Consider the following 13,547-nt stretch of genomic DNA (forward strand, 5'->3'; position numbering starts at 1 on the left):
CGAGCGAATGATTTGGCCACTCAGATCGCCCGACGTGAATCGCATCGAAAACTTATGGCACATAGTCGAGAGATCAGTTCGTGCACAAAATTCTGCACTGGTAACACTTTCGCAATTATGGACAGCTACAGAGGCAGGACGGTTCAATATTTCTGCAGCGGACTTCCAACGACGTGTTGAGTCCATGCCAAGTCGAGTTGGTGCCAGGCAATAAGAGGTCCGACACGATGTAAGTAGGTATACCATGACTTTTGTGATCTCAGACTACGTCTCGCGGACCTATCAAGAGAATAAGATAAGGCTCGGAAAGAGACATACAGACCGACAGTTTTTCATCGCTCAATACGCTGAAGGAATAGGACACAAAATCTATAGGGTGTAAAAATCGCATTCCATATTTTGAGAGGCGATAGTGTGGATCAAAAGAAGCTAAAAACGTCCAGAAAGTATGCCTCTAAATGCGTACCTTAAGAGCTAAGGAAGTTTTTTTCATTTTCACCACTGTGAAACGTATCTCTTTACAGCAAGCTCTCTGCTATTAGAAACGACGTACATAATGCAGTAACCAAACGAGAACACATTTCTCTGTTATTGTCCGTAGACGCAGCAGCAATCATCTACTTGTCTTGTTACTGTAAATCGTATCCACAATCATGCGTAAGTGCAGCGCATACGTTACTTGTAATCGAGCCAGTTTGAGTTTCGGTAAGCTTGTGGAATACTTTTAAATTATAGTTTCATCTTTGCATTTACCAGTGTAACATAAACTTCTTATACATTATGAGGAAGCAAATTAAGTTTGCTTTAAATAAACGCTGTAACGAACGTGAACGTTAGTTACTTTTGAGATGAGACGTGGTGGGTTGACGTTAGTCAGAACGTCTTCAAGGCCAGAAAGACGCCTTTATCAGCACCTCACTGAGTTTGAACGAGGTCGTGTAACAGGGCTACTAGAAAGAAGGATCCTTTATTGTATGATCATGTGATAGCGGAACAAACACTGGTAGCAGTTACTTCTGTAAAATATCTGGGAGTATGCGTACGGAACGATTTGAAGTGGAATGATCATATAAAATTAATTGTTGGTAAGGCGGGTGCCAGGTTGAGGTTGATTGGGAGAGTCCTTAGAAAAGTAGTCCATTAACAAAGGAGGTGGCTTACAAAACACTCGTTCGACCTATACTTGAGTATTGCTCATCAGTGTGCGATCCGTGCCAGATCGGGTTGACAGAGGTGATAGAGAAGATCCAAAGAAGAGCGGCGCGTTTCGTCACAGGGTTATTTGGTACGCGTGATAGCGTTACGGAGATGTTTAGCAAAATCAAGTGGCAGACTCTGCAAGAGAGGCACTCTGCATCGCGGTGTAGCTTGCTGTCCAGGTTTCGAGAGGATGCGTTTCTGGATAAGGTATCGAATATATTGCTTCCGCCTACTTATTTCTCCCGAGGAGGTCACGAATGTAAAATTAGAGAGATTCGAGCGCGCACGGAGGCTTTCCGGCAATCGTTCTTCCCGCGAACCGTACGCGACTGGAACAGGGAAGGGAGGTAATGACAGTGGCACGTAAAGTGCCCTCCGCCACGCACCGTTGGGTGGCTTGCGGAGTATAAATGTAGATGTAGATGTAGCTGGATGTTCCTTCTCCGATATTGCACAAAACCTGGCAGGACGCTAGCCACCGCGCTGGTCACGAGATATGCGATCGCAAGAAGACCGGGCTCCGGACGGGCGCGTGACACTACCGAGAGGGAAGACCATCGTGTCCAGTATATGGGTCTGGCGCAGCGTACTGCATCTGCAGCAGCAATCTGAGCAGCAGTTGGCACCACACTGACACTACGAACTGTTACATGTCCGTCGTGTGTGTTGTGTGTGTGTGTGTGTGTGTGTGTGTGTGTGTGTGTGTGTATTGAACCGGGGACCTAGAAACGGCGGAGAGGTTTAGTCCCGCCGTGGCCGTCAGTAGCTAACAAACCCACAACAGGCCACATAGGTCCACCCACCCGACCACTGCCCCACTCCGAACCCAGGTTTGTTACAAATTTGTTCAGGGCAGCTTCGAGCCAGACGCTCTGTAGAGTGCATTCTACTGACCCCAAACCACCACAATTTGCGACTTAAGTGGTGTGAAGCGAGAGCTCATCGAAGGGCTGGGTTGAGGTCTGTTGTGTTTTCTGATGAAAGACGGTTCTGCCTCGGTGCCAGTGACGGCCGTTTATTGGTTAGGAGGAGACCAGTTGAGGGCCTGCAACCAACTTGCCTGCGTGCTGAACACGCTGGGCCTACATGTGGAGTTATGGTCTGATTTCGTATGGTAGCAGAAACGCTCTCGCGATTATCCCACGCACACGACTGCAGGTTTGTACGTCAGTCTGGTGATTAGATCTGTCGTGCTACCTTTTCAGGGAGTGGTTTTCAACAGAGGGCCGCTCGCCCGTATACCGCTGCTGCAGCTCAATATGCTCTACAGAGTGTCGAATGTTGGCGTGGCCTGCTCGATCACCAGATCTATTTCCAATCGGCCACATATAGAACGACAACTCCAGCGTCATCCACATACAGCATTAATCGTCTCTGTACAGACCGACCAGGCGCAAAAGGACACGGAACCCCATCCCACAAACTGACATCCTACACTTGCACAACACAAGGCATGCACGTCTACTTGCGTTCAACATTCTGGCGATTTCACCGGTTATTGATGTACCAGCGCATCACATTTGCAATGGCTTATCTCGCGCTTACATCAACCTGAGACATTTCAATGTTACTCACTTAAATATGATACCCAGACAAATGTATTCCCGAAATTTCATTGCTTTGCATTGGTGTCGCGTTTTTTTTTCGTCAGTGTACTTCACGGGAAATAATTGCTGTTATGGTCTGGAAAACGTCGAGACTGTGTACTATATCCTGAAAAATATCCATAACGCAGGTTACCACCTGCACAAACACTCAGTCGTCTTTTCCAGCGACTAACAGACTCTGGCTCCGTAATTTCAGCAACGGCAGATCGTGGCAGACTTCGCACCAGTCCCACTCCTGTTGTGGCGGAGTCGTTATTGCGGTGAGTGGAAGAATATCCTGGAACTAATGTACATGGAATTTCAGTATCTACCGGGGTCAACCATCCTCTAGTCTGGGCGATCCTGCATGAACATTTGCCATACCATACAGCGTGTCCAAGCCCTTCGGCCACAAGATAGCAGACTGCAGTTCTCCCAATGGCTGATGGAAAGACGAGGTGAAGATCCATTCTTCGCAACACGTATATTGTACTGTTTGTAGACGACGCTGGTTTCACATGATGGGGGACTGTCAATTTTCATAACAAACATGCATGAGCTGGTGCAAATCCGCACGCAGTTGAAGAAGCAAGGCATCAGCGACGATTTTCAATTAATGTAAGAGTAGGCATTCTTGACGACAGACTACTAACACCCAACATACATCAAACAGGTAGACGGGTGCAAGGTATCGCCAGTTCAAATCAAACTGCTTGCCTGTCCTGCTAGAATAGGTTCCATTCCAATGACAGCTGGAGATGAGGTTTGAGCATAATGGCGCACCTACCCATTTCCCTGAAATGTCCGAAAACATCTGACACTGACATTTAATGGGCAGTGGATTTGTCTGGGAGGTTACTGGCCAGCTCTTTCACCTGATCTTAATTCCTTGGATCTTTGGTTGTGAGGACGTTTCAGCTCTTTGGTGTACGCAAGCACCAATAATGACTTACAAATATTATAGGAACCCGTCATCGGTACCTGCCATCGCATCCTTAACCAGCCTGGAGTTTTTCAGAGAGTGCGTGATTCCTTAAGACGTCGGACAGAAGGATGGCTTGCTATGAATGGACATCATATTCAGTAGCTCTTTTAGCGATGGCTGACAAGTGCAGGGCGTACGTAATAACGGGCAGATTACATTAAAAGCTCTGCCGTTTCACAGTAATTGAATGATGTGTTCACTTCTGTTCTATTCATTCTGTAGACCGATCGTAATAGCAAAGAGCTTGAGGTAGAACGGACGTGTTTTACCGTGCCAACATCGAGGATGAAGAAGTGCTCATAGCTCTTAAGGTATGCATTTTAGAACCCATGTTTGCTGGACATTTTTTCCTTGTTTTGGTCCATATTACCAACTCTAAAAATATGGGATATTGTTTTTAGCATCCTGCATAATATTGGCGCAATATAACCTATGCCATACGCTGTAGATTGGCTTGTAGATTATGTAGACGTAGATGTTGGCGACAGAGTCGTCCGCCTGGCTTGTCTACTTGTCATCATATTTAACAGGAAAAGTGAACGAAAATTACCCTGAAACGGTAGCTCAAATGGAGGTAAACACATGAAGCATTGGAGTCCTGTCTAGATTTGAAATTTATTGCATCGTTGGATGTGGTTTCTGGATGTGAGTGGTTTCAGGCAACCTGTATGAGGACACCAATTTTTTCGGTATGAGTTCGAACTGCACTGTATAACGTAAGATCACCACCATGTGTGCACTTGTACTTACCGAGGGCATTGAGAGTGCTCTGTACTTACAAAGAGGCTATGTACATCTCCATACTGGTCGTCACGAAGTGCTTCACATTTGGCCTGCAACAGAAGAAAGCATAGATGTTTCCTTTATTGCTAGTTGGTCATCTTACGAACTCAAGAGTAAGCGTTGACACTTTGGGTTACAGAAAGCAAATACTTATTATCTAATTATTCATTAAAGAATGTTTAGTAGAGTTCGCAACCAGCGACAGGTACTTTTTATGGCCATCATGCCCGTCTTCAGATCATGCCTCGTCCGCGAGATCATTTGTGTATATATTGTCCTAAGATGACTCGTTTTTCCTGGGGACATTCTCATGTAGCGAAAACTTAATTACATCCAATCTTACCAACAGCATGCACATTAAGACATTTTTCTGCATTACACAAGTCATCCACAAAGCAAATACAGTAACGTTAGCTACCCCACTATTGTCTTGCAGTGCAGGACTGAACTACATGATGCTGCCGAATGTCGTTCCGTAAAACACTGAAGGACCAAAGAAACTGACATAGGCATGCGTATTCAAATACCGATATATGTAAATGGGCAGAAATACGGCTCTGCGGTCGGCAACGCCTATGTAAGACAACAAGTATCTGTCGCAGTTGTTAGATCGGTTACTGTGACAGGTTATCAGCATTTAAGTAAGCTTCAACGTGGTGTTATAGCCAGCGCACGAACGATAGGACACAGCACATCCGAGGTGGCGATGGAGTGGAGATTTTCCCGAACGACGCTTTCACGAGTGTACCGTGAATATCAGGAATCCGGTAAAACATCAAATCTCCAACATCGCTGCGGCCGGAAAAAGATCCTGCAAGAACAGGACCAAAGGCGCCTGAAGAGAATCGTTCAACGTGATAGAAGTGTAACCCTTCCGCAAATTGCTGCAGATTTGAATGCTGGGCCATCGAGAAGTGTCAGTGTGCGAACCATTCAACGTGATAGAAGTGTAACCCTTCCGCAAATTGCTGCAGATTTGAATGCTGGGCCATCGAGAAGTGTCAGTGTGCGAACCATTCAACGAAACCAGAATGAGATTTTCAATCTGCAGCGGAGTGTGCGCTGATATGAAACTTCCTGGCAGATTAAAACTGTGTGCCCGACCGAGACTCGAACTCGGGACCTTTGCCTTTCGCGGTCAAGTGCTCTACCATCTGAGCTACCGAAGCACGTCTCACGCCCGGTCCTCACAGCTTTACTTCTGCCAGTATCTCGTCTCCTACCTTCCAAACTTTACAGAAGCTCTCCTGCGAACCTTGCAGAACTAGCACTCCTGAAAGAAAGGATACTGCGGAGACATGGCTTAGCCACAGCCTGGGGGATGTTTCCAGAATGAGGTTTTCACTCTGCAGCGGAGTGTGCGCTGATATGAAACTTACTGGCAGATTAAAACTGTGTGCCCGACCGAGACTCGAACTCGGGACCTTTGCCTTTCGCGGGCAAGTGCTCTACCATCTGAGCTACTTCAGTTTGGAAGGTAGGAGACGAGATACTGGCAGAGGTAAAGCTGTGAGGACCGGGCGTGAGTCGTGCTTCGGTAGCTCAGATGGTAGAGCACTTGCCCGCGAAAGGCAAAGGTCCCGATTTCGAGTCTCGGTCGGGCACACAGTTTTAATCTGCCAGGAAGTTTCATTCAACGAAACATCATTGATATGGGCTTTCGGAGACGAAGGCCCACTCGTGTACCTTTGATCACTGCATGACAGAAAGATTTACACCTCACCAGAGCCCGTCAGCACCGACATTGGGCTGTTGATGACCAGAAACATGTTGCCTGGACGGACGAGTCCCGTTTCAAATTGTATCGTGCGAATGGACGCTTAAGGGTATGGAGACAAGCTCGTGAATCCACGGACCCTGCATGTCAGCAGGGGACTGTTCAAGCTGCTGGAGATTCTGTAATGGTGTGGGACGTGTACAGTTGGAGTGATGTGGGACTCCTGATACTTCTAAATACGACTCTGACAGATGACATGTACTAAGAATTCTGTCTGATCACCTACATCCATCCGTGTCCATTGTGCATTCCGACGGACTTGGGCAATTCCAGCAGAACAATCCGACACCCCACACGTCCAGAATTGCTACAGAGTGCCTCCAGGAACACTATTCTGAGTTTAAATAATTCCGCTGGCCACCATATTCCCCAGACATGAACATTACGGAGCTATATCTGTGATGCATTTCGACGTGCTGTTCAGAAGAGATCTCCACCCCCTCGCTCCCTCGGATTTATGGACAGCCCTGCAGGATTTGTCGATTCCCTCCAGCACTACTTCAGACATTAGTCGAGTCCATGTCACGTCGTGTTGCGGCACTTCTGGGTGCCCGTGGGGGCCCTAGACGATATTAAGCAGATGTACCAATTTCGGTGGCTCTTCAGTGTAAAATTCCTATATTAACTGCATTAAAACGGACATTTTCTATCTTTTGCACATCCTAGTCACGTTGTTCTGTCTCTACCATACATGACTAAAAGCTTCAATATCGATAAACACGTTAGAAGACAAAAAGGAAAGGCCCATGTCCAGTCCAGTTACCACACCAGCTTATAAAACTTAACGTAATCAGATAAACTCACTTCTGAGATAGAGCACACTTACCTATATTAATAATAAAACTGCTAAGTCACCGTGTCTGTATATTGAAAATATTTGCAAAAAACTAGATTACAGATGAGAATACATTAAGACTGTTTTTTAAACTGTCTCCGTCTGTTTGCCTGTCTGATCAAGCTAATCTTCGAAACTGCTAGATGAATTTTCGTGTGTTTTTCACAAGTAACCTGACTGCGACTTGTGACAATATACAGACTTTATTTCATCAATATCGGATGACAAAAAAAAGATATCTTGATTTAAAGTTATATTTAAAGTTAGTAGTTCGCGTGTTCACCTCAGTGGCGTGATCATTGCGGCATAATTTACCAAAGAACCAACAGATAGCGCTGTTATTTTTGTACATCAGTGAGAGAACTATTTTGGGAAGTTTAGGTCAGTAACATTATTAAACGCCACAATCTCTTCTCTACAAACACAAAACCATATTGAATTTACTTTGCTAGGACATACGAATTTACTGATTTCGCTTTGTTCTGGTTCCATCGATACTTTTTATTTATGTTTGGCTTATTGGCTAGAAAAAACGAGTTTATTTACGATTTGAGTGCCTATTTTCTACATTTTGATTTCATTTTGTTTACAAATAAAAATGCTTAGAAAACGGTCGAGTCTTCCACAGTATACTGGAATGACTAAAACACAGGACTAAGCGGTCTCAAAATCCAATAAAGGTGGTGAGGGTAGAGTTGCTACGACTCGAGAACTTCAGGCCTTAACTCGTTCTTTGGAAACTCCTCCCGAAAGCAAGGTATGACGTAACTCTGGTCGACAGTGTCGTGAATTATTTCGCTCCTCACTGCATTTTACAGACTAGCTGTCAGGCCATAGTTACTTAGCAATGCCCATGCAACGTTGGAGCGGATTTACATAACATCGAATATTACTGATAATATTTCTATTAATTTAGTAAGTAAGTTCCTCAACATGTTAGAAAACACGAAGGATAAAAAGATTAGGCTACAGTAAGATCCAAACCCAATGGACACTGTGTCGTAACTTGGCGGCTCAACCAAATGCGCTGCGCTGAACTTCTACAGGATATACACTCGTATTTTATATTACGATTTCCTGAAGGATTTAAACGACGATAATTTTCTGTGGCTTGCTAACTAAGCGGTCACCAGCACGGTAGCTCAGCGTGTTCGGCCAGAGGGTTAGCTGTCCTCTGTAATAAAAAAAAAGAGTGAACGGATCAACGATGAACTTGAACCAGCTTCGTGGGACGTCTGTCCCGAACAAAAATACAGTCATCAATAACGAACAAAATGAGATCAAAGGAAAAAGAGTGGTGAAGTGCCGCGCTATTGATGTTAAGGTCTCGGTTTCGATCCCTGGCGAGCCCTGAGATATTTACCACTTACATATAACTTCTTTCACCACTAGCGATGTCATTTGATGTGAGAAATACCGAGTTGCACAGAGGCTCGAAATCTATGTGAAACTGTAAGTCCCTATATAATTGACTACGTAAGTCGATACAAAGCCATAACACCTCCAATAGAACCATGCCTAGAAAGCACTGTGTCATTCAGAACTATCTTCGGGCTGATCACTGGTTTACTTAATGCGTAGTTAACTTGCATTTAATCATCATGAATCCCATCAAGAAAGACGTATTTTTGACGAATCTTCAGTGTGCCGTAACCTTAAAACAGCATACTTTCACGACACGTGAGTTATAATTCGAAACTTTCTTAACTGTTAATATGACGTTTCCCATCATTTTCTTACAACGTCCACCTGCTTAGCTGGATGGCAACGTGTTTGCCTCCCATGCAGCGGGCCCGGGTTCGATTCCCGGCCGGGTTGGAGATTTTCTGTGCTCGTGGACAGGCTGTTGTGTTGCCCTCATAATCATTTGATCCTCATCACCGGCATGCGAGTCGCCCAGTGGCGTCGATTGAAATAAGACTCACACTCGGCGGACGAACTTCCCCGGATGGGGCCTCCCGGCCATCAATGCCATAAGCTCATTTCATTTTTTTTACTACAACGTATAGTATCAATATACAACATATACAACCAATATGCAACATATAGTACCAATAACGACTCATTTTCGGAGCTCCTCAGTGTACTGATGCTTAGAAACTGCATGTATTCATAGGCTGTAACTTATAATACAAAACTTACCAAATATGGGTTTCAGCTGGAAACGACAAATACAATATGGTGTCTCGAAAGTTCAACTTGTGATGTAGAAAGCGTTCTCTTTTCTTATTGGTTCTAGATTGTGTATTATGTCACGCTGAAGAAATATAGTAGAATTTAATTTGTGATCGTGACGAAATGGCTCCTCAACAAGAGGCAGAACAGGAAGTGACGTAACAAAACTCGCACAGTTGCATGTAAGCGTTAGGTAGCTGGCCACGTGTGAGGGCGGCTTAACTGTGCAGGTGGCGCTGGTGGGCACTCACTCGAACACGAAGAGGGCGATGATGCCCACGGTGAGGGCCAGCTGGAGAGACAGCACGGAGTACACCTTGCGGATGAAGGCGCGCCGCACCGCCGCCGCAGAGAACCAACCCGCGTCGTCCCACTCCGCGTCGTCTCGAAGGGTGGGCCAGCGGCCCCCGCCGCCCCCGCCGCCGTCACCATCCCTACGGCTGCCCCGCCCTCCTCCGTAGGGTGCCGCATCTCGAGAATATCCTGGAGGTGGGTATTGTTCTCCTACTGGCACGCGAACCTGCAACGCACACACATTCGATACAAGAATTAAAAATGCTATAGCAATACTGCCGGCCGCGGTGGCCGAGCGGTTCTAGGCGCTACAGTCTGGAACCGCGCCAACGCTACGGTCGCAGGTTCGAATCCTGTCTCGGGCATGGATGTGTGTGATGCCCTTAGGTTAGATAGGTTTAAGTAGTTCTAAGTTCTAGGGGACTGATGACCACAGCAGTTAAGTCCCATAGTGCTCAGAGCCATTTGAACCATTTTTATAGCAATACTAAACTAACTCCGTCCGATCAGGCCTCCTAAGGCCCTACCGCACCGACCGAACGCCGGGTCATCCTCAGCAACAGGTGCCATTGGATGCGAATATGGAGGGGCATGTGGTCAGCACACCGTTCTCCCGGTCGTTGTCAGCTTTGGTGACAGAAGCCTCAACTTCTCAGTTAAGTAGCTTCTCAACTGGCCTCACAAGAGCTGATTGCATCCTGCTTACCAACAGATTTCGGCAGACCCAGACGTTCACCCATCCGAGTGCTAACCAAGCCCGACAGCGCTTAATTTCGGTGATCCAACGGGAACCGGTCTTACCACTGTGGCATGGCCTTTGACATAGTAATATTGCCTGTTTCAAAATGAATATAGAGCCTCTAAGTTTTTGTATCATTTATTACATTCAATTTACAATTGCCCACTTCCAATCCTTATTCCGCGAGTTAGTCCATCTTTACAGAATGAGATTTTTACTCTGCAGCGAAGTGTGCGCTGATATGAAACTTCCAGGCAGATTAAAACTGTGTGTCGGAGCGAGACTCAGTTGGTAGAGCACTTGCCCGCGAAAGGCAAAGGTCCCGAGTTCGAGTCTCGGTCCAGCACACAGTTTTAATCTGCCAGAAAGTTTCATATCAGCGCACACTCCGCTGCAGAGGGAAAATCTTATTCTGGGAACATCCCTCAGGCTGTGGCTAAGCCATGTCTCCGCAATATCCTTTCTTTCAGGAGTGCTAATTCTGCAAGGTTCGCAGGAGAGCTTCTGTAGAGTTTGGAAGGTAGGAGACGAAGTACTGGCAGAAGTAAAGCTGTGAGGACGGGGCGTGAGTCGTGCTTGGGTAGCTCAGTTGATAGAGCACTTGCCCGCGAAAGGCAAAGGTCCCGAGTTCGAGTCTCGGTCCGGCACAGTTTTAATCAGCCAGGAAGTTTCATAGTCCATCTTTCTTCCTACGAGGGGCATTCAATATATAATACAACAGATTTTGTTCTCGCCAATTGCGGTTGACAAAATGCGGAATTTGTTGTGGGACATCGTGAAATATTCTCGCTTCAGACTATATAGTTTCATGGGGGTAGGACAGGTGATGGCACCATACGTAGCCTTCGAATGGCGTCTGCAACGAAGGTGCGTTTCAGCCACAGAGCTGTCATTGTGTTTCTTTTGGCAGAAATCCAGAGCATTGCAAGTATTCGTAGGCGCTTGGAGAATGTCTATAGGGATCTGGCAGTGAACAAAAGCACGGAGAATCGTTGGTCGAGGCGTCTGTCATCATCGTAACAAGGTCGAGGAAACCTGTACGATTCCCCTCGTGCCGGCCAGCCGCATGATTCCCTCAATGTTGGAATGTGAGGACACTCTCATTCGAGGTGATCGACAAGTCGCAATCAAACACGTCGCTGCTCAGCTGGATATCTCTGTTGGCAGTTTTGACACACTCGTCCAGCAATCGGTGTAATCAATTGTGTGTGACCTCTGTGTTCCTCGCCGCCTAATGGATGGTCATAAAGAGCAACGAAGAACCATCTTCGCGGGATTGCTTGTGCAGTACGAGTCTGATCGTCATAATCTTTTGTCGAACATCGTCACAGGCAATGAAACATGGCATCATGACTTCGAATTGGATGCTGAACGGCCATCCATGGAGTGGAGCTGCACCCTCAGCCGATAAGGTCGTGGCGACGGCCTTCTGGGACTCTGAAGGCGGTATAGTGTTTCATGTCCTCCTTCATGATGTAACGATCAAGTCGGAAGTATATTGTGCTACCCTCAGGAAATTGAAGAAACGACTTCAGCCTGTTTGTTGCCACAAAAATGCAAATGAACTTTTCCTTCACCCTGAAAAAGCAATGCCTCAAACAAATCTGTACATCTGATAGGAGCTCAAAATACTTCATTGGACTGTTACTCCTCATAGTTCATTCCATTCTACCCTGGCATCCAGCTATTCTTGTATCTCCTCCTCCCTGTTTCCCCAGATCATCAAGCCATCCGTGAACACCATTATTTTCACCTTTTGGTCTCAAGTTTTTCCTGCCACGTTTGCCATTATCTCAACCAAGACCGTAATGAGGGGGAGAGGTGTTAATACACTGTACTGTCGAGCACCACTTGTTTCCTGAAACCAATTAATCCTTTCATTTTTCCTCCACAGAACAATGTGGCGAAACAAGCGCTGTATCATTTGAGAGATACGGAGGCGAGAGAGTACACGGGGCCTTACCACAGCTCACTGCTACTAGCACCACTTCATCATAACGCGCCTGTACGTAGTTTACAAAGTATTGCCCCGTAATTTAAGAATGAAATTAAATATTAAAGAAGCGTTTCCAAACTTAGTCAACATATGCTTCAGTATATTAATGTTTAAATTGTCAAATCTCAAAGTGAACAGATGAATATATTTTCCTAAATACGTCGTTTTAAGAAAAAATAAGTGGCACTAAATAATAGAGCTAGAAAGGAAAAAATCGATATGAAGCTTCAGTTAGATGCAAAAACATTAATTATGGGACCCTATTCAGCTATCTCTAGTAGTTTTCGAATAATTAACTGAGAACTAAATTTGGAACAAAATGTCCACATTTGTAGTAGATTAAGTGTCATTTATATTAATGATAAAAAGTTCTGATTAAAGCACCTGATGAAACCCATTAAATAATAGAGCTATAACAAGTTTCAAGGCTTTGATGTAAATAACAATCAGTACAAGACCTCTTAAAGATGTAGTTCAGAGGTTATGTTCCACTGATGGTCCCATTCTAAAAATTCTAGCCGGTGAAGTTTAAATGAAGTCGAGCTGAAACTTTTTCAGTAACTAAAGACAACTTAACGTTGTGTTGTTGTTGTGGTGTTCAGTCCAGAGGCTGGTTTGATGCAGCTCTCCTTGCTACTTTATCCTGTGCAAGTTTCTTCATCTCCAAGTACCTACTGCAAAATACATCTTTCTGAATCTGATTAGTGTATTCACCTCTTGGTCTCCTTCTACGATTTTTACCCTCCACGCCGCCCTATAATACTAAATTGGTGATCCCTTGACTCCTCAAAACATGTCCTACCAACCGATCCGTTCTTCTAGTCAATTTGTGCCACAAATTTCTCTTCTCCCCATTTCCATTCAGTACCTCCTCATTAGTTACGTGACCTACTCATCTAATCTTCGGAGTTCTTCTGTAGCACCACATTTCGAAAGCTTCTATTCTCTTCTTGTCCAAACTATTTATCGTCCATGTTTCACTTCCATGCATGGCTACACTCCATAGAAATACTTTCAGAAACGACTTCCTGACACTTAAATCAATACTCGATGTTAACAAACTTCTCTTCTTCAGAAACGATTTCCTTGCCATTACAGTTTACATTTTATATCCTCCCTACTTCGAAAATCATCAGCTATTTTGCTCCCCAAATAACAAAACTCATCTACTACTTTA

General features: G+C 45.2%; 1 protein-coding gene across 1 annotated transcript in view; it reads right to left on the reverse strand.

Annotated features, from left to right (window-relative positions):
* Positions 1 to 13,547, reverse strand: part of LOC124552327 (protein lifeguard 3-like) — a 101,245-nt gene that overhangs the window by 56,111 nt on the left and 31,587 nt on the right. Inside the window, exons 3-4 of the mRNA XM_047126598.1 lie at positions 9,593 to 9,861; positions 8,286 to 8,303 (exon numbers count right to left, since the gene is read on the reverse strand). Of these exons, the coding sequence (XP_046982554.1) occupies positions 8,286 to 8,303; positions 9,593 to 9,861 (287 nt within the window). The remainder of the gene's footprint in view (positions 1 to 8,285; positions 8,304 to 9,592; positions 9,862 to 13,547) is intronic.

Source organism: Schistocerca americana, chromosome 10 (assembly GCF_021461395.2).
Source record: "Schistocerca americana isolate TAMUIC-IGC-003095 chromosome 10, iqSchAmer2.1, whole genome shotgun sequence".
NCBI classification, from domain to species: Eukaryota; Metazoa; Arthropoda; class Insecta; order Orthoptera; family Acrididae; genus Schistocerca; species Schistocerca americana.